The sequence below is a fragment of the Xiphophorus maculatus genome, chromosome 7 (genome assembly GCF_002775205.1).
Source record: "Xiphophorus maculatus strain JP 163 A chromosome 7, X_maculatus-5.0-male, whole genome shotgun sequence".
Taxonomy (NCBI): domain Eukaryota; kingdom Metazoa; phylum Chordata; class Actinopteri; order Cyprinodontiformes; family Poeciliidae; genus Xiphophorus; species Xiphophorus maculatus.
Window position 1 is genome coordinate 4,592,826 of NC_036449.1, and position 25,228 is coordinate 4,618,053.

A 25,228-nucleotide genomic window follows, 5' to 3' on the forward strand; every position below is an offset into this window, starting at 1 on the left:
CCTTTCAGATAATCTGCAGGCTTTCAGCAGCTTCCTGATTCCGATCAGATGCTCCCTCAGCTCCTGAGGGGGACAGACGAAGACAGACAGCGTCTCACTTTTTTTCTACGTGTTGCGTCTCCCATACATACGATACATGAATACGAATATATGTTTACTGACGGCCAAAACGACTCACCCTGAACCTGTCCAGGTCTTTCACTTTGCTCCACAGAGCCTTTCCCACAGAGCTGAGGTCGAACAGAGGCTGAGACCAGACCGAGTCCAGCAGCTGCTTGGAGAAGTCGCTCACAGAGTACCTGCAAACGTCAGCCGTGTTCAGACCAACGTAACATGCCACGGTTTTTAAACCACTCTGTTCTTGAATCCAGAACATTTGTTCTTGTGAGTTCTTTGCCAACTGGGTTTTCACAAACAACCAAAACTACACATATTTTTACCTGAGTGAAGTTGGCCCCCCCACCTTCTTCAAATTAGACAAAATTGGTGTCAATCAACTCGGCTACGATTGTGCTGGTTTGTGCAGCAAAAATTTTCGTTTGTGCCGCTATCATTTTAAAGATATAAAGAAATGTTTTTAGAGGTCATCAAAGGTCAACCAGCCCCCCACCTTCTTCAAATCAGACGAAATGGGTGTCAATCAACTCGGCTACATTTGTGCTGGTTTGTGCAGCAAAGATTTTCATTTGTGCTGCTATCATTTTAAAGATATTAAGAAATGTTTTAGAGGTCATCAAAGGTCAACCAGCCCTCTTAATATCTTCAAAACCGAAGCAGCACAAACAAAAATCTTTGCTGCACAAACCAGCACAAACGTAGCCGAGTTGATTGACACCCATTTTGTCTAATTTGAAGAAGGTGGGGGGGCCAACTTCACTCAGGTCATATTTTTTAAAGCGCTGATTATTCAACCACTTCTTTATATCTGACGTTTGCTATTTGGGGTGACAAATGTATTGCATGTAATTTCATGTTTTCATTTTTAACAGTTAAGTGTCTACCTGCGTTTGGGACGTTTAGGAACATCCCAAACGTTACCTTATAAAAAATAAGAGCTAATCGACTCAGACAGATCAGAGCCACAGTCGTTATTAAAATGCTTTAATACAAAACATTCAGAACATAATTTGTATTCAGACGTATTAAAGAAATAGATCAGCAGTTTTAGCCTTTTTTTTTTTGTACTTTCTACCAAAGCCGTCGACTGAAAAGATTACGAAACTGGAGAGTAGTAGGAAAATGTAACAGAGTGACATAACTAAAGTTTATGGGGGGAAAATGTACATTTTTATCAAAAAGTGAAAACATCAGTGGGTTTTTTTGTAGCAATATTGAAATATAATGCTTTAGGTGTAACTTTTACTTTTTTTTTTAATTAGATGAAATTCAGTATTACATTCAAGCTCCACTGCTCCAACAATATTAATAAATGCTTCTTCTAGAATCACATTGAAAAAATTGAGCAAATGTCAGACATATCATGAGCAAAAGCAGTCAGTCATTTTAGTATTTTGGCTGTGGTGCATTATTATTATTATTATTAATGTTTGTTTCTGTCTCTTTTTTTACCTGCTAAAGTCCCAGTTGGACAGAACTCGACCCGGAATAACAGCCTCTGATCCACTGTGGCAACAGTCACAGAAATATCTGTCAAAAAAAACAAAATCAACCCTGAAATAAATAACAATGGCATCATCGTAATAATGATAATAAAATACTTTAATAACATCTTTTGCGTACCTTCCCAGATATTCACAGTGCCGCAGTTTCTTGATGTATCCTGGAAGCAGAAGAACTCGGACTCAGTTTTCTATCAATCAACTTGAACATTTGTTTCTCAGTTCACATTAAGTCAGGATTTGATTTTAGTTCACTGCTGCTACTGAATCTGAACTGGTGCCACTGATGACCATAACCGTCCAGTCCTCTAGTTTCTGTAATTATTATTATCTTTTTTGGGGGGGGGGAGTTTAATGAAAACCTGTTGTATGAGATTTTGCAACATTAGAGCACCACATTTCTTGTTAAAGTATGTCTTGTTGCTGTCATGATGTCATATAATTTGGTAATGTAAATACAAGTAATTATTATGAGACTCGGATCAGATGGCTGTTTTGAGTTTCTTATTGTGAAGCAGGAAAAGTAGCTGTTGAGTCGCTCTGCTCTGTTGACAGGAGGGTAATAAAGACTTTTAGTCTGGCTGGATATACAACCTTCAGTGAGAAAAAGACCCTACTTGTTCAGCTATTGAGATTCAGATATTCAGCTAATAAATGACACAAAATAGACGGTTTGCAAGCTAGCACTGTTTTCAGCTCCTAGCTGAACGTTAGCTGCAAACAAGGAGGGAGTTACTTCCTCTTCTATCTGGGCTAAAGCTAAAGGCAGTATGATCAAACACAAAGTGGATGATTCTATGAAGAGGTTCATGAGACCTATGATCTATTTGTGAAACTTCTGTTCTATTTGTAAAAAAAAATAAATAAATAAATAAATAGTGAGTCTTAGTTTTCCCAAAATTGCTAAAACCTTGTTCTCGTTTACCGGGTGTCATGAATTACACACGTCTCGTAAGCTTGATGCATTGTTACACTCCTAAATCGAGGGCGTATCGCAGCTAATTGTTCCCTCACACTGTCCCTCAAACATAAATCCCCAAAATTAAATAAAAAATAAAAATCTGAATTCGTTGCCGTCGACACTCACTGGGCTCCACCTCTGTCCCGCAGCCCGCACACAGGTAGTGTTGTAAGGCTACCACCTCGCTCCGTCTAGAACAGGAAATAAAGAGGTTATTTAACATCCAATCACATTTGCTTGATGTTAGGTTTTTTTTGACATTTTGTGTCTGCTCAGAAGGGGTCATGACCTGTGTTGCGGCTGGACAGAGAAAATGATCTGGGAGCTCGGCGGCGCCCAGTTAAGGGATCCTCTCATCCTGGTCCTGAGTCGGATCTCCTCCGTTAAACTCCCAGTCTTTACCTCCACACCCCCAGTACCTGGTAACTAGTGGCGACCAATGGCAGAGGGTTCATGGTTGTGTTTATAATCCCATTATAACAATTAAGATTTTCAAGCACATCAGAAACTCGTGGGCTGTGAAAATGTAACAACCCCACTCCAACACAAACTGGAAATGAAATAACTAGACACAAATCAATAGTGACTTTAGGCATAGTTGATGGAACTCAGAAGGTGAAAAACAGAACGGTGTTTTTACACTTCATAGTCCAATAGACTCGGTTCTATTGGGGACCAAAATCGCAACATTTGTTACATTTTCTGCTGCTGTGGTTCGCTTTCACACTGCATTGTGTCAAACCAACCAAACTAATTGAAAAACCTGTTCCCCTCCTCGCCTTTGGTGGCGCCGCACCAAGAACCACTGAAGGAAACGACACTCACAACTTTCTTCTTCACAAAATGTAAACAAAAATGGAGTAGCAATAGATTTTAGCGGTTGTACAATTTCTCTTTTGTCTTTGGTAAAAAAAAAAAAAAGCCATTTCTGGCGCTAGGTGTTTTTAGGTGGACCAGAGTTTGACTATGTATTCACACCTCTGCAAACGAACCGGACTTTCTAGACAAATGAACTAGAGTTCGGTTAAAGCGGACTAAAAAGGGCTGGTGTGTAAATCTCTATTTAGCCGAATTTTGATGCTCATGGTCAGTTTGCAAGGAAGAAAAACAAAAAACTTTTTGGCTCTGTGACTGCTAAGTTTTCACCTCTTGCAGTGAACTGCGGAGGCTCTGCCGTCCTCGCCGATGCACGTGGGAAGGAAGCCACTTCCTTTTGAACTCCAGCACCAGCTGCTGGGCCAGACACTCTGCACTGCTGGTGAAGCACCATATAATACACATTCAGAAACAATTCAGTGGGTCAAATGTCTACTGTGGATTGAGCTGAAGATAAAGAAAATGTCTTACTTTCTGATCAAATCTGGTGGCATTGTGCCGACCCCACAGTCTGAAATTGAAGCACATGATTCTTTATTCATAGATCAACACTTAAAAATGAAGCGGCATGTAATACAGGAAGTTATATTGGTTCGCTATTGGTTTTATGTTCAAGATGTCTGCACGATGGTTCCCTCTGAAAACTGATCATCAGATCAGATGAATGTATTACAAATTTGCGTCCTGCTGCGGTTCCTGTTTCTGCTCAGAAACAGGAACTGCAGTCTTCATAAATCTGTTAAGCGAATGAGAGCAACGACATCTGATCATTTTATATGACAGGGAACTGCGTTGTGCAGCAGCCTGCGACGTGAGCCATCATTTAGAAATAAAAAAAAAAATCAAACACTTAGAAACTGCTTGTCACGGCCTTCGGAGCTCCAAACCTCAAAGTTATTCCAAGAAAAGGCCGTGAGTGGTTTGTTTCTGGAACACACTTCTGACTTGATTAATATATGATGTTACTTTTTTAGCAAAAGTACAAACAAAACAACAACTAAAGCTGTCTTACAACCTACATGTAAACGAAAGTGTGTTCCTGTGAATCTTACAAGTTCAAAAGGTGGTCAATTTTTTGTAATTTTTTTTTAACAAATCTTTCCGTTGTCACACCACTAGACATTTGACAAACAAAAACATCTCCACCACGCCCATCGGTGTGTTCTTAATTTCTTAAATTAATAGGAAGGTCTAAAAGTTACCAAAGAAATCATAACACAAAAATTATTTGCAGATTTTAGTTCCAAGCTAAAATAAGTATATTCAATCTGCCTAAAAAAAAAAAAAACTAAATTGCTGGGGATTTATGATATACAAAAAAAAAATCTACATAAATGGCCTCAGCTCTGCTTATTGAATGGATACATGAACATTTCCTACAAAACTGAGCAATCAAAACCAGTTCTGCCACGCCGAGGTCTCCCCCTGCTGGTTAATAAGCAGAATACACATTCACCCTGTTTATCGATTCCTAATGGATTCATCAAGTCTTAGAAGAATTTTGAATTAATATGAGTTACAACAACATTTAATTTCCCTTCGGGATAAATGAATTATGTTTGAATTAGATCTTTATATATAAGAATGCCTCTTTTCTCTGGAAATTTTAAATAATCTGTTTCTGACACTGAGATAAGAAAAAGTTTTTACCTTCAAACCCGCTGTCAGTAGAAAGGATCGACGGACTCTTGGTTTGATGTTCATTGTGACTGACCCGTGGCTCCTGTGTATCCGCGCCCCAGTCCGTCCGTGGCGGCCTCGTGTCGTCAGGCAGAGGCCTGCGCTGCGGAGCGGTCCAGCCGCAAGTGTTGGAACCGTGAGTGCGCGCCGGGCTGCGCCCCTCAGAGCTCGGCTGCCTCTTTGTGCACACAACGCAGTGTTTATACATCATGGAGTCGAAGCTCAGGGTCCATTTGACGCCTTCCAGAACCTCCAGCATCATGTCTACCACGACCAAGTGAGCGTTCTCCTGCACACACGCAATCATTCACACAAACATCAGAGGCAGATCTTTCACTATCGGAACCGCTGCTGAGACAGCAGCCGCATGAAAGACAAACTCTTAACTTCTGCTTGCCTATAATTACCAAATTGGTTCTTCGGTGAATGTTTTTTTCTTTTTAATATTTGTGACTTTTTCCAATGAATCTGCTGCCTTGTTCCACAGACCGAGCCAAACAATATGTAGCATTTTATTTTGACATGCGGCGAATGTTCGCTGAAAGTCCGCCGACAATGTTCGCCGAATCATTGGTTCGCCGAATCATTGGTTCGGCGGACTTTGTACAATGGTTCTTCATTTTGGAAAACGTCGGCGAACGTTCATGACGACATTCAGAGGACGTCGTCTGAACTGTCTATAGTAGCTGGGTAATTAAAATCTGACTCAAAGCCTAATAATGGATGTAAGAAGAATGTATATTTAATTATGCTCTGGGCGAAAAGGCGGGGGGACAAACTGCCATTATAGGATTAAAACAGAAAGTATTATTATTATTATTGTCATGTAAAAGCATTGCCACAAGGTGGCGACGTCGGTTAAGGAACCTACAGGACTCTTACAGTGGTGAGGACATGTTTCAGAAGAAAATGTTGGTCATTTTAAGAGTGTTTTAGGCTTTAAAGTGCTACAAATCTACATGAAGGATTGTAAAAGCAGTGACATTTTAATGGCAGACCTTTTCCAGCTCACAGCTGGTCTTAAAGATGTCTGGAGGTAAATCCAGGAGTTCAGAGCAGCTTCTGTCTTTGCTGTGAGGCGTTGAGGAGGAGTGGCCTGACACCAAACAGATAAATACACATTAAAGTTCAGCACTGTCATTAATATTAATGAGTTTTCATGCTAACTGCTAAAATGTCTCAGGTTTTCTTAAGCTACATTTATTTTTCAGATGTCTGAGGGGACTTAACTTTTTGTCACAATATTTTGTGGTACAATTATTACAATAAGAACTGTTTATGACGTCATGACATGTCAAACATAGCAGAAAACATCTCATTGGTAATGCTCTTCTGTAGGACACCAATCACATGAACAAACAGTGGGAAAAAAATATTACGCTTAAAAATCTCGACAATAAAAAACCTTTCTTTTCTCCCAAACATCATTAATTGGAATTCATTATGGCAATGATAAACTCAAATTCTCATGTAAAGAAATGTGTCACAATAACCGATAAATGATGTAATAAAAGCCTATTTTCCTATCATTTGAATGAAATGTTTTTATGTTTCACTATTACGCTAATAGTTAAATATTTTCATTGTTAATACACACATTTCCTCGCAGTTATAATGTTTGTGTACACATAAGTTAAACTTTAACTCAATATGTATGAGACTTAAAAGAAAAAAATAAGGTAAATGAAATGCAAACCTTTCATGATAAGTTTTGCTGGACGATAAATTGTCCCAGACGTTATCGCGATAAGCGATAATATTGCTGTTTTGAGGCGATTTTAAAGTTATACTATGGTAGTGGCATAACGATGCACATATACTTTCTCAAAGATCAATAAACTTTCATTTTTAATTATTTGCTGTAGTACAGACCTCTACGGGACATCCTTCATGCCCACAGCCATCACCTACTACAGCAACTCTTTGAAGAGTCTTGAATAACTTGAGCTCAATTTGAGTTTTAATTTTCCTTTGGGATCAACAAAGAATTGTTTGAATTTGAATTTAATTTCTAACATACATTTAACTCTGGAAGTTGAAGACATTTTAAATATCCAAAATACAACCAAAACAACAAATATAATGAACACTGAAGTCTCTGTAAACATAACTGGCCTTCATGAAACAGGCTAGTTGAGACCAAGGCATCAGACTGAAACCTTTTGTCATCCAGTCTTTGGTAGAAGAAGACACCCAAGAAAGACTAACTATCACACAAATAGAAATTAGCAATCTCCTTTAAATTTATCACTTGGTGAACTGATTTATTGCTCATTATGGTACCTGTCCTGTTGGGGGTACTCCAGCTGTTTAGGCTCCATCCCCGGTGCTCCTTCTCAGATCGTTGAGGGCTTCTACTGGATCGGTCCTGGCTACTCAGGATGCTGATCGGGCTTGACGATAGAGAAACACGCAGCTTCTTATCCTCCACCGTGGTTTCGAACGATTGGTGACAGGAAGTCGGCCGGGGCTCCACGTCCTCCTTACTGGTAGATGTCACACACTCAGGCTGGTCACGTGAACCGGGGGAACGAGGGGAAGAGTCCATGCTAGGAGGAGCACATTTTAAGTCAAATTAGAATTATTATAAGGATATGATGGCTTAGAGTACAAATGTCCTGAGTGCACGTTTTCGCAGTAACTGAATTAGCTATTACATTAAGAAAGTCAGAGAACAAAACAGCTATGCATACATACATTTCTACCTAAAGGGAACCCAATCAAGCTAGCATGCATGTTTTTGTTCTGGGGGAGGAAGTTGGGGTACCCAGAGATAACCGATGCTGCATCGCTTATTTCTGTTCACTGATGCAGAGATAGACGATATCTTGTAAGTGAAATGATCATAAAATTATATCAAAACTAAAAAGGAGACATGCTAGCATTACCATAGCATAGCAACACCTGGAACATGCAAGGCAACGACCATCTCACCATGTTATCTTTGCTGAATGCAGGTTTTCATATGAAGAACATGAAAACTTGATTCTGTTTGACAGTAAAAAACACACATAACTGACACATCTTCAGCTCTGTTTTTGCGTATTTTAGTTTTAGTTTGCCTTCTGTCTTTTGTTTCTTGTTGCAGTTTTAAGCAGTTTCTGAACTTTAAGTTTTGTGTCCTGCTACATTCTTTCTGTCTTCACATGAGAAATATACAACTACTTTTCTGAATACCAATTATAGTACCGTACTCAAGTTTTTAGAAGTTTTCCATTTGCTTTGCCGTTCGGGGGATTTACCCAACTGTTTAGCTACTGAAGCTTGACTCAGAAAATGTTCATAAAAGATAAAGTAAACGCCAAAAACATTTGATTCTTGGGGCGAGATAAATAAAAGAAGAGAAAGAACATGCTGTACTTCTTGAGGAAGTTTATGTACTTCAGTGTTTGCAGCAAGATGCCCCGACCATCCTCCTTATGAGGCTGCTTCACAACAACAGCTTCTTTAGTCAGAGGCTCCATCAGAACTGAATCGAATTGAAATATAATAATGTTAGCTGTGTTGATTTTTAAGTGGTGATCAGAAATAAAGCTAACAATGCTAACCATCTATCACTGCACCGCAGCGAGGGCCAACGGTAAGTTAGAAAAGTCGCATTTGACTAACTTCAAAAATAAGGGAAGTATGTTAAAATACGTTTTATTGACTTGAAACAAGTTATTAATAATAATAATAATAATAATAATAATAATAATAATAATAATAATAATAATAATAATAATAATAATAAAATTTCAAATTGTTTGTTGGGTTGTGGGAAACATTAGGCAGATATGAGTTATAGATCAGGAGTGTCAAACTCATGAGTCATATCCTGTCTTATTCTGTGATTTATCATTGTGTGGGTAAATAAACCTACATGTACCAATGTGTGCTTGTGAGAAACAACCAAATGAACTTGTCCCATGTGAAAGAGTTACTAGCCCTGATAGCCTTTTGACATTTTTAGGTTATCAAAATGGCGTCAAAATCCTTTATGACCCAAGAGAAAGATTTTTGTCCATGCACTAATTGACAATAATTGAGCATGTTTCACCTTTAGCAAGTCAGAGATAAAACAAGAACTGTTTCTAAGTGATACACACAGAGTTTGTCTTGATTCTAACATGACCCTTTAACCGTTTTGGACAAGTACTGTTTAAGACTTCAGACACATCAGGTTACTGTATGAGCTGGTGATTTGGGTACTTCATGTTGTTCTGCAAAATAGCAGATTATTTAAAAGAAGAAAAAAACTAGAAAATATTTCAGAAAATGTTTGGAAGATGTTTCACCAAAAAGAAATATCAAGTTGTCGGTACAAGAAAACATACAGTATATTGTATAGCCTATGTTGTCCAAAACTAAGATCAGCAAGTTTAAAGGTTGCATTGCAGATCATTTCACAGGTGGAGTTTCGCCAGAACATGAAAGTCTCTCTTCCTCCTCTCAATACTGAGGAATAACATCGACCTCGTTCGTTTGTTATCCCAGTTCCTGTTTCTTGACTAACTGTGGAGAGATATAAAACGTTCAGGACTGCCGATTAATCCAAAGCCTTCTGTCAAGAATCAGTGTTTCTGATTCTTCGTCAAGAATCAGTAGCTAAGCTAGCAAGTATGAATACGTAGTTTATTGTCATAGCTACTGTCATAGCTGTGACCAGCTAAGCTAGCTCCAGTTCATCCGAGTAACTTTTACCTTTGCCTGTTCAGCTGTTCTCTGCTTATTGGTTTTAATGTATTTCCATTTATTAGTTTTTACTTACAAAACAGATGTCCAGGCCTGAAATAATCATTTAGTTTAGCCTTTAGCATATTTGTAAAACTCACCTGGCTTAGCTACATTTGGTTAAGTGATAAAAAATTTTATTTGACCAAAATAACATTAAGATGTGATTGACATCCTAATGTCAATCACATCTTAATGCGATTGACATTAAATTAAATGTAATTTAATTTACATTAAATTGTGAAACAATTTACATTAAAACAGCAATAAATGTCTAAATGAGAACAAGAAGCTGTTAGGGTTAGTAAATAGGCTAAACATGTCTATATGTCCTCACAGGCCATATAGATTAAGAATGTCTGATTTTTAACCGATTTATTTTGACCTAAATAAAAATGAGAACTGGCTGTCTGGTCTTAAACTACCTTGACTTTCTGAGAATGGCTTCTTATTAGCTATTGTTAGTTGTTTGTTTTTTTTGTTCAAAGTTATGAGCTTATGTTTTTGTCTTATTGGAACTTATTTTTTACCCACGTTCATTCTCCTCTTCATTTATAGAGATTCACAGAGGCGTATTCTGGCAACTACAATTGGAAGATTTTTAGCTTGACTGGTCCTGATCGACAACTGAAATTGAAAAATGTCATCTTTTTCCAGTCAGCTTCACTCAAATGTCCGCCAAGAAACAGGAACACTTTTCAACGGGATCTTGTCGAGTGAATATGAATCAACATCAGCTATTTTCATTACTATTCATGGTGTAAGAAGAAATGTTATAAAGCACTACGGCATTTCGGGAGGTGTCTGCAGCTCGTTAGGGCTGCGAGAGTTTGAGAGAGAGTAAGTCTTTCAGCAGGTAGCAGGAAGGCCAAATGCACAGCAAAGTTCCTAATGTTTTTGAAAATGTTGGCAGCATTTTTAAAGTCTCAGAGCTACGTAACACACTGGGATTAGTATCTAAAATCTTTTGAAAACCCATAGAGACCATCTTCTTTCTAACTCTGTAATCATTTTGTTTTTGCTTTAAAATTTATGTCAAATCTTGTTTCATAGTCTTGTCACAAAAGGAATAACTTGAAAAATGTTTTAATGCTGTTCTTATATTGTCTTAGGAGATGCCTAAGGAGATGTAAGTCTTCTATTGCTTTGTGTGTTTTACAGAAGTTGCGTACGGTACCTTAATGAATTAGACGGACTGGTTGCCTTTTCCTGCCAGGAGATGGGCTTGCTGCGTCTGGAGATGACTGGACTGCTCCTGTGTAGGGTAACGTTTTCATCCTTGGAATGGGAAGGTTCCTCCTCGTTTTCCATAGCGTCTCGTGGAAGTTTGGAGTTCCTATCATGGTCTCTGAGCTTGCTGTTCCCTGGGATTTGTCTGGAATTTTTGGAGGTTTTGGTGCATTTCCTCCTTGTGAGCTGTTTCCGTGGGTACGGAAGGTCGAACGCCGTATTTGTTTCTTCTCCACTGGGTTCTTGTGTTGACCGAACCAGAGATGGGACGCAACCTGAATTGGTCGGCTCCTGGTTCTGGTTAGAAAAAGCCTCTTTTTCTCCTAACAGGAAGCCAAAGTGGAAACAAAAGGACGAACATTCATTTCAAACTGGAGCAAAACACAAAAACTTAATCTTTTCTCTTTTTTTTCAATAGATTTTAAATGAAAATGCTAATCCTTGCATAGCACTCTACTGTTATTTATTTTTCAGTCTACTCCAGGAAGTCTGAGTTTAGTGTGAGTTTTACCAAATGAATCCTTAAGCAACCTTTCAACCTCTATGAGTCTGTCTTAAGAGTATGCGGACGCTCACCTGTGCCTGGTGGAGGTCCGGTTGAAGGTTGCCGGGACTCTCCAGAGTCCACGCTCCAGCTGACGTACCCTCCTCTGTTTGGAGACGATGACAAGCCGTCGCAGCTTCCCATCTGTGTGGAGGACAGAGATAGTTTCCTAATCACAGCAGCTTTGCTGCAAGCTTCCTTTTGAAACTCTTACGTTACAACAGCCATCACTAATAAATGTCCCCCTGCCTCAGAAGCATGAAATCCTCCACTTATGTACAACCTGTTGGTGTGAAAACTGTCCTACTTCTTGCTTCCTGTTTGCCGGGAGATTTATGGGCATGGTGGCAGCAGCTGTTTGTCGATAACACAACCAACTCCCTTTGGTCTCTGAACACTCCGAGTCCCAAGTCTAAAGGTTGCAGTATTGATGTCAACTTGAATTTTTATGGAGGTCATAACTCCCACGGGAGATTTGAATGCAATTTAGTCGTCATGAATCTAATACCAGAACTCCCTGAATGGAGCAACAGATCACTTTCTGCCATTTAGCAACAAGCATGGACATCAGCAGTGACTTGCTCTGTGGCAAGTGTGAATTACGTAGTTCACAAGTGATGCTGTTTACACATCTCACTTGTGAACAGGTGCTGGGGGGGTTTTGAGCTCGTGTATTAAGTTCTGACATGGAAAAAATTCTGATCCGTTTTTGAAGACGTACTAATTGGAAGTTTAGATTGATCTGTTCATGTGACGAACAAGAGAACTTCAAATTTTTTTTATTCATCTCTGGAAAAGAAAATGATTTAGATACAAACACCAACATGAATCTTGTTTAACTCATCAAACGAATGTGTATGGTTACTGATGGAACAGAACCCACGTAGCTCGTCTTTATTTTGGCCTTCGTGTGAAATAACTTCAATGAGTCACTACTTGTAGCCATTTATAAATCTCCAACGCTGGCCTGAAGAAAGCTTGCCTCGCTCCTCACTTCTACTTGTGAGATGTTTGAGGGGTTTCTTACTTGTTCACCCCATTTCAAGTCACCCCACAGAATCTCAACGAGTTACAGACTCAGAGCATGAATCTATTCCGGTCCTCGGTGGATTAACTGGGATGTTTTGAGTCATTTTTATGTCTCAGGGTAATATTTTTGTAGATTCCCTGTTGGTATGAGGTTCTCTTCCTGAATTGCTGCTTAGCTTATAGCAAACTTCTCCTCTGGCATCCAGATAATTACATTTTAAACTCATCTGTCCTAACTGGAATATTTTTGAAAGATTATTTTTCCTAAGTTCTCTCTGGCGTCTTGTGTCTTTCTGGCCTTCATGTCTTTCTTGATGAGCTGAAGTTTCCGTTTTGCTCAACTTCAGTGAGAGCTACTCTCGCTCAGCTGCTTTCTGATTGTCCACACATGAATTAACATTTCAAAGATCCTGTGTTGGAGACTTCTTTCAGCATCTTGTGCATCTGCACTGGGGGTAAACTTACTTGAACGCCCAGATCTGGACATGTTGTAGACTGGGTTCAGTGAAATTGCTGATTTTCAATCGTTTTGAGACTTCTCTAATTTGTTTATGCCCCACATTCATAAGCTGGTACAATCTTCTTCCTGTTGGTCTCACCCAACTCCTTTGACCTTATCATGCTGTTTAGTCACACCAAGAGCAAACAGAGCTGCTTTAAAATAAGTTTTAAAAATTAAATCTTCACAGATAACTTAAAGTTGTTTGTTCAGCTCCGATTGTTTCTTTATATAATACAGTATTTTAGAAAAGCTAAATTTATAGATATCGGTAATAACAGATTGACCCCCTCTATGCCGGTGATGTTTACTGTAGTTTTATGTAACTATTTCTTATCATTTGTGATCATTTAGAAACTAAGCTTACCAGCAGATTCAGTTTTCATACAGATATGGTCTGTCTGTTTCTCCTCTTCATGAAGCTTGTTACTCTTTTTACAGGAAGTGAATGTGAATGTGAGGAAGGCTGATCAACTTCACATACTTAACGTCCATAACACCACGCTACTATAAAAAAATTCCCTTCTCACCCACCGCGGGTGGTTCTTATCCTCTGAGCTCGGGTTCTCTACCAGAGGCCTGGGAGCTTGAGGGTTCTGCGCAGTATCTTGGCTGTGCCAAGGACTGCACATTTCTGGACTGAGATGTCTGATGTTGTTCCTGGGATCTGTTGTAGCCATTGGTCCAGTTTGGGGGTGACTGCCCCGAGGGCCCCGATGACCACAGGCACCACTGTGGTCTTCACCTTCCAGGCCCTCTCCAGTTCCTCCCTGAGGCCCTGGTATTTCTCTAGTTTCTCGTGCTCCTTTTTCCTGATGTTGCAGTCGCTTGGTATTGCTACATCTATCACAACGGCTTTCCTCTGTTGTTTATCCACTACGACAATGTCTGGTTGGTTCGCCATTACCATTTTGTCTGTCTGGATCTGGAAGTCCCACAGGATCTTAGCTCTGGCGTTCTCCGCCACCTTTGGGGGTGTTTCCCACTTTGATCTCGGGGTTTCCAGTCCATATTCTGCACAGATGTTTCTGTACACTATGCCTGCAACTTGGTTATGTCGTTCCATGTATGCCAGGGGTGTCAAACTCCAGTCCTCAAGGGCCGGTGTCCTGCAGTTTTTAGATGTGCCACAGGTACAAAACACTGGAATGAAATGACTTAATTGCCTCCTCCTTGTGTAGATCAGTTCTCCAGAGCCTTGCTAATGACCTAATTATTCCATTCAGGTGTGGTGCAGCAGAGGCACATCTAAAAGTTGCAGGACAGCGGCCCTCGAGGACTGGAGTTTGACACCCCTGATGTACGCTTTCCCTGCCAGTATCTTGCACCCTGCTGTTATGTGCTGGACTGTCTCAGGGGCCTCCTTGCACAACCTACACCTTGGGTCTTGTCTGGTGTGGTATATCTGGGCCTCTATTGCTCTGGTGTTTAGGGCCTGCTCCTGGGCGGCCAGGATGAGGGCCTCTGTGCTGTCCTTGAGTCCAGCTTTTTCCAGCCATTGGTAGGATTTACTGATATCAGCCACTTGGGTTATTTGCTGGTGGTACATCCCATGTAGGGGCTTGTCCTGCCATGATGGTATCTCTGGCACCTCAACCTCCGTTCCCTGTTGTCTGAGATATTCACTGAGCACATTGTCTGTTGAGGCTTTGTCCCTGATGTATTTATGGATCTTAGTTGTTTCGTCCTGGACTGTGGTTCTCACACTCACTAGTCCTCTGCCTCCTTCCTTGCGGTTCGTGTACAGTCTCAGGGTGCTGGATTTGGGATGGAATCCTCCATGCATTGTTAGTAGTTTTCTAGTCTTAATATCAGTGGCTTTTATCTCCTCCTTTGGCCAGCTAATTATTCCAGCAGGGTATCTGATTACTGGCAGGGCATAGCTGTTTATTGCGCGGATTTTGTTCTTGCCATTGAGCTGGCTTCTCAGGACTTGCCTTATTCGTTGGAGGTATTTAGCTGTGGCTCCTTTCCTTGTGACCTCATCGAGGTTGCCATTTGCTTGTGGTATACCTAGGTACTTGTAACTGTCCTCTATGTCTGCTATTGTTCCTTCTGGGAGTGAGACCCCTTCTGTGCGGATGACCTTCCCCCTCTTTGTGATCAGCCGACCACACTTCTCTAGTCCGAATGACATCCCAATGTCCGTGCTGTAGATCCTGGTGGTGTGGATCAGTGAGTCGATGTCTCGCTATATATATATATATATATATATACACTGCTCAAAAAAATAAAGGGAACACTCAAATAACACATCCTAGATCTGAATGAAATAAATATTCTCATTGAATACTTTGTTCTGTACAAAGTTCCATTTGCACAACAGCAGGTGAAATTGATTGTCAATCAGTGTTGCTTCCTAAGTGGACAGTTTGATTTCACAGAAGTTTGATTTACTTGGAGTTATATTGTGTTGTTTAAGTGTTCCCTTTATTTTTTGAGCAGTATATATATATACAGTATATATAAAGTGTTACCTTAAAATGTTACTTGTATCATTTATTTATTCATTTTTTAATCATACATAGACTTAAACATAGTAAAAAAATACAATAAACACATGCTAAATTTGGTTTTAGTTTTTATTGTGCATAATGTCTTCAGAATATTAAAACTTCTTGACGTTCTTCTCTTTATAGCATCAAGAGGGTTATTAGTTCGGTCGAGTCTGCATCAGCTGCTCAACAGACACTGTTGAGCATATATATATATAATATTTTATATATTCCTTTATTTAACCAGGTAAACCCCGTTGAGATCTAGATCTCATTTTCAAGAGGGACCTGGGCAAAAAAATTTGCAATACATAGCAACCTGGTTACTAGATAAAAACAATTAATACATATGCACAAGTATAAAACAATAAAAACAATTTAAAAAGAATGACACTGTTTCATAGAATCTTGTTGCCTATCTTTAAGAACTGCTCGAAATAAGTCCAGTGAAATCATTTCCGGCATCTTAAGGTCAGACTGCAACTGATTCCACGCTGTGGGGGCAAAACACAGTGAATGCCTGCTTCCCTTTTTCAGTTCGAAAGTGTGAGCATGAGACATGCAGATATATATATATATATATATAATCACTGAGTTAAATAGTTAATCCATTCTTGCCCAGAAAGAGCAAACTTCAGTTTATGCCTCCCATGAGCACTTTTTGAGCTCAGTTAATTAAACTTAGCCTCTGTCTATCCAGATTCCACTACATCTGATGTTTTTACCTGGAACAAATGCCCACAATCAAATTCTGTGTAAGGCCCCAGGGAACCTTGACACGGCCCTGGTAGTGTTTTTGAGTCAGTCTAACTACTGTACAACTCTCTACTCACAGATAAACTTTTTTTTTCCAAGCCACATACGTGGCAATAGTGCCCCAGTTTGTAAAAAAAAAAAAAAAGAGAGAGAAGAAGGTGCCGTTTTTAAGTCCTTGTTGTTTTCCTGAGACAGGAAATAATCTCACATGGATAGCACTTATCTTCTTCTTCAAACCAGGTGAACTTTTGATTCTTCTTCTGCATAATCAGCAGACATGTGATTCCCCCTATCCTGAGACGTAGCTTGCATGGTGAGCTCAGCAGATTCCATCAGGTGTTTGCTAACTGCGGCTGGCTAGTCTGAAGGAGCTGATGGGGGGCAGCCGCAGGGGAGGTCTGCTTTGCGAGGCATCAGCTCAGAAGCTTGTACACTACGGCTCTGAGGAGCAGCTTCACTTAGGAGGTGGGGCTAGGTCCACCCAGACGTTTTGCACAGCTGAACGGTTGCCACGGGAGATTAAAGGATTTCTCAAACATGCGTGAAAAAATCAAGGCAATGATTTTGATGAGGGAATAACATTTTGACATGACAAAAAGCTAAGAATAAAATTTTTAAAAAGAGTAAATTTTACGTAACACTGCCTCTTTAAGGGCATTAATTGTCCACCAGCGCATTTACAAATGTCGATCAAACTTTTAATGTTACTTTTGGAGGTATGACTTCGTCATGTCCGAGTGACTTTTGAATCCATTTTGATACAGGATCCCTCTATGTCCAATTGATTGTTAGCATAAAGACCAAATCAGCCAATCTCATGGTAGCAAGTCGACTCATTTAGGAATCTAAATGTGTTGAAGATGACTTTTCCCATAAGAATGGGAAAAAAACTACAACTACAACTTTATTTTTTTGTGTGTGTATATCGGACAATTCTAATGTATTAGGATTTTCAGATATAGTCTTTTCTCTCGTTTCCAGAGAACAGTTCGACAAAAGAAGAGATACACACTGAATGGTGGTTGTGTGGATGAAAATCCTTAGAGCTCAGAGAAGAATGGGAAGAATGGTTTGTGTTGCTAGGGAGGCAACTCCCTTAGTACTTGTAATAACTAAGGGATTCAGGAAGCTGTAATTCCCACAGTCAAAAATATTGCCTGATCCTTTGAGTCGCAAGTCCTGTTGTAATATTCGGACATTAGAGACAGAATTAGGTGTGGACAATATGAAGGAACGTTTCCATCCTGCCATGTCTCAACGGTTAGAGTTTTTGTTCTTGGTGGTGTAATGGAGTGGGGAATATTTCTTGGCACACGTTAGGATCATTAGCATCAACTGAACCGCGCAGACTACCTAAGTATTCCTGCTGACCAGCTCTATCGCTTTATGACCACATTGTACCCATCTCCTGAAGGTTAGAAGGCTGCACTAAGCCAAACTTCAAATCATTTCTCAAACACGATAATGGGTTCTCTGTACTCCACTGTCCTCCAAAGTGACTAGATCTCAGTCCAGTTGAACTCCTTTGGGATGTGTTACAACGGGGGACTCACATCATGAACGTGCAGCCAGCAAAACTGTAGCAACTGCGTGATGCTGTCATGTCAATGTAGATCAAGCAACTCTAAAGAATGTTTCCGTCAACTTGTTGAATCTAAGCCACAAAGAATTAAAGCGGTTCTGGAAGAAAACAATAGACCCAACTCTGCAAATATAGTGAGCGCATGTTGTTGACTTTCTTGCACCGAATGCTGACATTGCATTTCAAGCTTTAAAACTTTGAGAAATATTAAAGTTCATTGGTGAAATTTCAGGCTTTAAGTCAAACAACAGAATGGAGAGAAAATCTAAACTTTCTTTAGTAGGTCGGGGGCTTCACCGTTTGACTTCACAGATTTGACATCAAGTCTTTTTTCAGTAGCAGAAGCCGCACGTCACAGCTTCCTGTACAACTTCAGAAGTCAACTGCGATTGTGAATGATAACATCTTTAAAAATGTCCTTTTTCTGTTTAAAAACCAAAGAATGGAGGAGAAAAAAAAAAACTATGTCCACCCCAGCAGAGGGCAGCTGCTGCCCAGCACACAACGCGTCCCCGGATTACTCACCGTGCCGTGGACTCCTGATGTATGGCTGTGAAGAAACCCTGTTAGGGTCCACGACGCAAACCCGCGACGCTGCTTATCCACCAAAAGCTGCTGAAAGGAAGGCAGGCGGTTGATTAGCACTTCCTGTATTCAACAGTGCTTGTGTGCCGTCTGTGGTTGAACACTTAGTAATGTCTTCCCTGACAGCAGAGAGGCCAGAAAGCCTTCTACTCCGCTTTCCATTGGGGTAATGACACTGACTACAAATATTCCAACAGGTACTTGGGCTGATTAGAAAAAGAAATCACCTATTTTAAGATGACCTTATCTGACTCATCTTGAATGTAAATGTGTCAAAATGACAGGAAACAGCCTCGGTGACATCAAGGCAGGGTTTCACTTTTGAGGTTAAAATTTTTTTTAAATCCCTCAGATCAAGTGACACTTTGTTCAGCAGAAATGCTGGTCATGGAGCTCCTCGGTACTCAGTGGGCACGGCGAGCCGGGCAGCCTCATCTGCTGTCAGCTGCTGCTTCTGAAAGAGGAAGCTCCGTTCATGTCAAGCATCGATGGTTTTTGATCGCATGGGAAACAAATGTTTTTTAAAGTAGAAACAATTCAGACTCAATTTCTCTGAGAGGAACTGTGTCTTGGTAGATCCCACAGAGGGTTTCCATGGAGACCGTCGTGTGAATTTGTGAAGATGCTTGGTAAGTCCGCACGCTTACGGTCAGTTTTAAGAATAATGAGGTCACACGTTGTAAGGGAAATTAAGACATTTTTAAAAAGGAGAAGACTACAAGATAAAAATGTTCCCCGCAAAGTCAGGACGGTTTTGGGAAGTGAGGAAATGATCAGCAAAAAGGGAACGTCCAAATCAATCGGCGACTGTTTTGGGAAATAGTTTGAGAAGGTGTTCACAAGATGGAGGTCAAAATTTTAGAAGAGAACTTTTTCAATTCTTAGATATTGTTTTTAGTCGTAGTATGTGTTCTCAGAAATTCCAGGTCTAAGAAAATGTTCTTGGAACATTTTCCAAGGCAATTCTTAAAACAATTGCCATTGTTTTAAGAAAAACAGTGGCAATATGCATGACTATTATGATTTCATTAGTTTTGAAAACATCTGTTATCATCTGTTACCTAAACAACTTCGGGAAATATTTTTTGGAAGGGAGGGCGAATACTGAATTTCAAAATATGGCATCCGAACAACTATGAAAAGATTCTGCATCACTGTAGCTAGTGTCAAACAATGGAACAAACTGAATGTGGAACTAAAACAATGTCCAACCATCAATAAATACAAAGCTATAATACTCACTTTGTACACAAATATGAGTTTTTGTTCCCTTTCCTTTGTTCTGTGTTACTATTACTACTATTGGTAGCTTATTATTGTTATCTTACTACATTTGTTATTATTAGTTTTTTCTCTCTCTCTGTTTGTTTTACACTTTATTGTTACATAACACAGATTAAGAAGAATATGTAGGCGCATATTGGCAAGAAGTTGGTAATTATTCTGATGCTGTAACTCCAGTTGTTATTTACAAATGTCATTATTACTGTTATTATTATCCATAGATTTTCTTGTCTGATGAAAGTTACTTTGTAACCATTTTGTCCATGTAGTGTAATACATGTGTTGGTTCTTTAGCCCAGTGCATTGAACAGGCACATGAATATTATGACATGATTTTAATTACAATTTTTGGATCATTATTGAGTTGGTGAGTAATATAGTTCATTAAATAGAAATGAGGGCTAGGATTAAATAAGTGTTCACTTCTTCCTACTCCTTTTCAAACAGAAAAGTAGTGGTAAGCTAATTGTTTTGTTCTTGGTTATGCATGCACGTTTCCTCTGTCCTACTGAAGGCTTGTTTTCTTGTTTTTAAAAACCTGTTTGACATAAATAAATCAAATCAATCCAAAAATGACAGATCTTCACATTTTGAAATAAAAATATATAAAATGCCTGCGGTCGTCAGACTTTGTTGTGTGTTGCAATTTTTTACATTTATTTTTAACTTTAAGAAAGTTTCCATTAATGTCCAACAGCATAGCGTGGCTAAGACTGTTGTTTAACTTTACTTTTTATGTATTTGTTTGGAAAATTCTATTTTATCTGATAAGCAGGTCAACATCAGAGTTACTGTGCAGTGCATAATGTCAGTGAACGTCCTCACTTCTGTACAAATAGAAATATGTGGACTTGGTAGAGAACTCAGTGATCAGCAGTGGCAACATGCTGACCCATGCTTGTCATGGAAACAGCTGACTCAGCTCTAACCCTCTCACACTAGCATGCACATTGGTTAGTGGTAAATAAAGGCTTTTTACCCACAAACCAGTTCGATTTTTTTTCTATAAAAATGCTCTTCACCTACTTCTATACTTTTAGGTCCATCTGAAAATGTTCCTATTTTAGTCAGAAATGCAGGTATTTGTTTTTTGGGGGCCTGCCCATAGCAATGCATAGGGTCACTGCCTCCATGCATTGCATGGCAGGCACCTATTGTTCTACACCTAATAGAACGCCTCTTTATTATTATTATTCTTAACTTTTTCTTCTGCTGCATTAATGCGGCCCGATGCTGGGAGGGGAGCTATTGCTTGTAGCGGTATTCGGAGTTACGATGGCGACGTAAAAAGCGAAAAACGAGCAAAATTTCCAACTGCCGAAATGCAGAGTGTGAAATGAAGTGAATTTTTGACCCCAAAACAATTTTGAAATTGCCCTCACGCCCACAAATATGGGCGTGAGGGCAATTTGATATCGCCATATCGGCATCAAACTCGGTCATGACATTGATACGCATGCCTGCTCCGGTAAAATGTTTTTGAAATTTCGCTAGGGCTTATGGTTTTCTGTCAAAGTGCTTCAGAGCGAAATCATGTGCCAGGGTAACTGACGCTCTCCTTGATTCACTTCCATGTATTTCTGAAAAATTTCAGACCTCCCCACACACCATCTTTCTCTCATCACTGTTAAAAATGTGAGGGAGGTAGAGATATGAATCGCGGGACTATCGGAGACGACAAATAGCCCTCTAATACGCTTCAAACAGTTTTCGAATATGTATCACGGTTCCCGAATGGAAAGGAGTTGTTCGGACTGCTTTTTTCAGTCAAACTGGCTGGCTCAAACAGATAGAATTCTGTCAGCTGTGAGTGTGTCTCACTCACAGCTGACAGACATGCTTCATTACCATAGCAACAGAACAAAGAGCAGCTGATTAGGACTACAAAAACGCATCACTGTAGTTCTAACTATGGCAGAACTACAACATGGCAGAACTGTCAGTTACTACAGAGGAGGAATGAGCCTGACTTGTGTTTTGGTCATTTTATAACTGATTTAACCCAATCACTGTTACTCATGGGATTAGTGTGGCCATTTAATATGAAGCTTACTGAAAATTTCAAAATAAAAGCCTTGACAATTTTTACATCAGGTAATTGCTCTTTGGGGCATTATAGAAACGATTTAACCCAATCACTGTTACTCACGGGATTAGTTTGGACATTTAAAATGAAGTTTACTTAAAATTTCAAAAGAAAAGCCTTAATACTCCCCTCTGGTTAGTGCAAATAATATTAGCCTGTATTATCTTTCTCTCTTAGGTTAGTGCGCTGCCTTGCATAGCAAGGCAGTACATTAATATTAGCACAAACATTAGCATTTCACTTCCTCCCACTATGATCCTTTTCCCTAACATAAGCATTTTAGCTATTTCTTATACATTAGCTATGTTTAGTATACTCAATGGAGGAGGTGAATGTAAGACAACATGCTAGTGATACCCCACATGCTACTCACAGCATGCATGCTAACATTAGCATTTTGGCTCATTTCAACTCATACACTTACTTTAACATACTCAATGGTGCACGTCCATGTTAGTCAACATTCTTGTGATTCTCCACATCCTACTGTGTAATTCTTTAGCTTAGCTTAGCATTGATGTTAATTTTTAGCATCAGAACGCTGTGTCTAAACCGACCAGCACACTTCGGCAGGCCCTGGTTAAATTTCTTCAGGAATTTTCTAGTTTATTATTATGATTCCACTGAGAAGATGGAAATGTAAACGAGATTTTTGCCTTTCAGTTTGACGCCTACACTCAACTCTCCCACACTACCTCTCACAGTTTGTCATATTTCTGATAAAACGGGCGATTAGAAAGCGAATAACACCTTTTTGGAGTGTGATTGACTCCTTTCTTTTTAACGCATAATATTTCTTTCCCGTGACATCACGGTTTTGTGTTTCCTACATTAAGGCCATTACAGTAAAAAAAAAAAAAAAAAACCCTGGAGGAATTCAAGGGAGTTTGGAGATTCAATGTGGGTTTTATCTGATCAATTCAAAAATTTATCAAAGTTATAAATGTGGTTTAGACCTTTAGAGTTAAAACTACCAATGTAATAACTTGCTTTGCCTATGCGCTGAGGCAGGAGGAAAACATTAGTGGCACAAAGACAAACATTAACGCTAACACAGTGAGTAGAAACTGAAATATGCTCAGGGAAGTTGGTACAAACAAAGCTTTTTATAGCTATGGGTACAAAAACTTGAAACCATTTAGAAATATATATATACATTTAATTTAAAAGCATTTAAATAATTAGGCTCCATTTATCTGTAAGCTGAATGGGCTACAGCTTATAGATGCAGCCCATCTATAAGCTACACCTATAAGCTTATTGTTGAACATCGCGACTAAGCGACTCAGCTAAGCTAAACGGGTTAGTATATAGCGTGGCTAATTCGTCACCCCTTTTTCCCCTTTTATCATATGATAGACATGCTGCCACAATCGAAAAAAGACAAAAGTAGCTATTAGCTTGGCAAAAGACAACAATTGTAAATATGTTAATTATCTTTGTAAACTTTAGTAGCAGGCGAACAAACCTATAACCAAATAGCAAGATTGTTGTTCTGTAAACTGGTACTTTTAAGTTTCATGTCAGAAAAATTAACCGTAATCAGGTTGTGATTTACACTTTAAAAATGCAAGGTTTCTCACCAACCCCAACCTCCAAATCCAACATGGCTGCCATGTACTTAAAAGATAAGAGAACATTGACATACTAACATGTTTACTTGTATTTCTGGTGGTTTTCATATCATCCAACATTACATAGACTCCACATTACAATATGTTTGTGAAAATTATCTTTAATGTTTCAATAAATATGGCAGAGACATACAGTGATGTTGGTCTGTTCTGCTAATAGTGGGCCCTAAACTCAACAGTTAGCAAACCCACAAATGTAAAGCTTTTGGAACTGGATCACTGGTAAGTTGGATGTGACTTAATTTAAAGATCCGGAAATCTTCAGCTTTGTAACATATAGTGACTGACACTGAATGATCACAATATATTGGAGTTGAATAAATATCTCTCTAATCAAAATCTGTTGTATTCATATATGCTTGACAGCCGGTACTATGTTTATAAGTTTCAAAGTTTCACTTTGACTCCTCCAAACTAACAGCCAAATGGTTTAATCATTGTCTACCATATCCATAAACATTTATTATCTTCTTTGTTTTTAACATGGAACTTTTATGCTGTTGTCTTGGCCAGAACTCTCTCAAAAGTGAAATTTGGAATCTCAAAGGTACTGTTCATGTTAAATTAACATGAGACAAAAAGGTAAAGAGTTGAAAATTCAAGTATTCCACTTACATGGTCACTTTTGACCACTTGCAATATTGTGAACTAAATCTTACAACAATTAATCTGGTAAATCTGGAGCAAAAAAGAAAGATGCTTAGAGTCAACATCTTTCCAAGTACGTATTGTTGGTAATACTTGGCTATTGAGCTAAAACTCTGCTAGGATTACTAATTGTTATTATTGAAACACAAGAACCCAGTTTTGATTGGGTAATTTACCCTTATTTACTCAGTGTTGTACTCCCTTTTTGTTGATATTTATAGCACTGTTTCTGGTCAAGTTTTAGAAATTTTTGTCTCAAGTTAAATATTATTAATTATTTTGTATTAATAAATACAAAATATTTATTAATACAAAATAAATATTGTATTTATTTACTCAATTAAAATGCAATTGCGTAATTACAGTTTTATGGTACTTATTTTGTTTATTGTACACATTTACTTTATATTGTTATTATTTTTATTATTATGGCAATAATATTATCATTAGTGGTGATGGTGGTTTTGCGACACCACACTTATTTTGTATACTTTAATTTTCATTTATTTTTTCTATCATATTTTCGGTAGCTGTCCGAAGAGCTTCATACCTTTTGACCAGCAGAGGTCGCTGTTTACCAAGTAACTTCAGCTTCAGTTCCGCTTTTGAGGCGATGGAAGGTCAACTGCGCAGCCGCAATGAGTAAATCAATATAATTCCAATTTAAACCTAAAAGTAGTTTGTCTTCAAAATAGAACCTGTTGTGTGAGTAAATAAATATTTGGTCTGACGTGTTTGCACCTTTAGAAGGTACAAGAGGAATACCAGAACTTGTCAAAGTTAGGAGAAACATCAATTCTCTGACATAGTGCTGAACGTGTATGAAACAAGTCATTTTATGCGCCAGCAAACCTAGACAACATTGTCAATTGTCTTGCTTTTACATTTTTGAAACGGCACATTATTTCAGAACTGTTGGCCACAAATTAACTGCTTGACGGCAGAGTTTTATTTTGAAGGTCGGCACCGGATGTCGCTCTCTTCTCGTATCCGCAAATCTTGACGCA

At 39.0% G+C, this 25,228-nt stretch overlaps 1 protein-coding gene across 3 annotated transcripts in view; it reads right to left on the reverse strand.

Annotated features, from left to right (window-relative positions):
* The window catches only part of rubcnl (RUN and cysteine rich domain containing beclin 1 interacting protein like), a 28,630-nt gene extending 9,915 nt beyond the window's left edge, over window positions 1–18,715 (reverse strand). For 2 of the 3 annotated variants that reach the window (XM_023337370.1, XM_023337372.1), the window contains exons 1-14: window positions 11,907–12,003; window positions 11,656–11,767; window positions 11,027–11,402; window positions 7,420–7,685; window positions 6,135–6,232; window positions 5,107–5,425; window positions 3,928–3,967; window positions 3,727–3,835; window positions 2,870–3,006; window positions 2,707–2,771; window positions 1,741–1,780; window positions 1,570–1,647; window positions 179–299; window positions 2–63 (exon numbers count right to left, since the gene is read on the reverse strand). In XM_023337370.1, the coding sequence (XP_023193138.1) occupies window positions 2–63; window positions 179–299; window positions 1,570–1,647; window positions 1,741–1,780; window positions 2,707–2,771; window positions 2,870–3,006; window positions 3,727–3,835; window positions 3,928–3,967; window positions 5,107–5,425; window positions 6,135–6,232; window positions 7,420–7,685; window positions 11,027–11,402; window positions 11,656–11,767; window positions 11,907–11,966 (1,883 nt within the window). In that variant the 5' untranslated portion in view covers window positions 11,967–12,003. Of the gene's footprint in view, window position 1; window positions 64–178; window positions 300–1,569; window positions 1,648–1,740; window positions 1,781–2,706; window positions 2,772–2,869; window positions 3,007–3,726; window positions 3,836–3,927; window positions 3,968–5,106; window positions 5,426–6,134; window positions 6,233–7,419; window positions 7,686–11,026; window positions 11,403–11,655; window positions 11,768–11,906; window positions 12,004–18,509 lie in introns of those variants that run through there. The other variant, XM_023337371.1, reaches the window with a different exon arrangement.
* Between the last annotated feature and the right edge of the window lie 6,513 nt (window positions 18,716–25,228).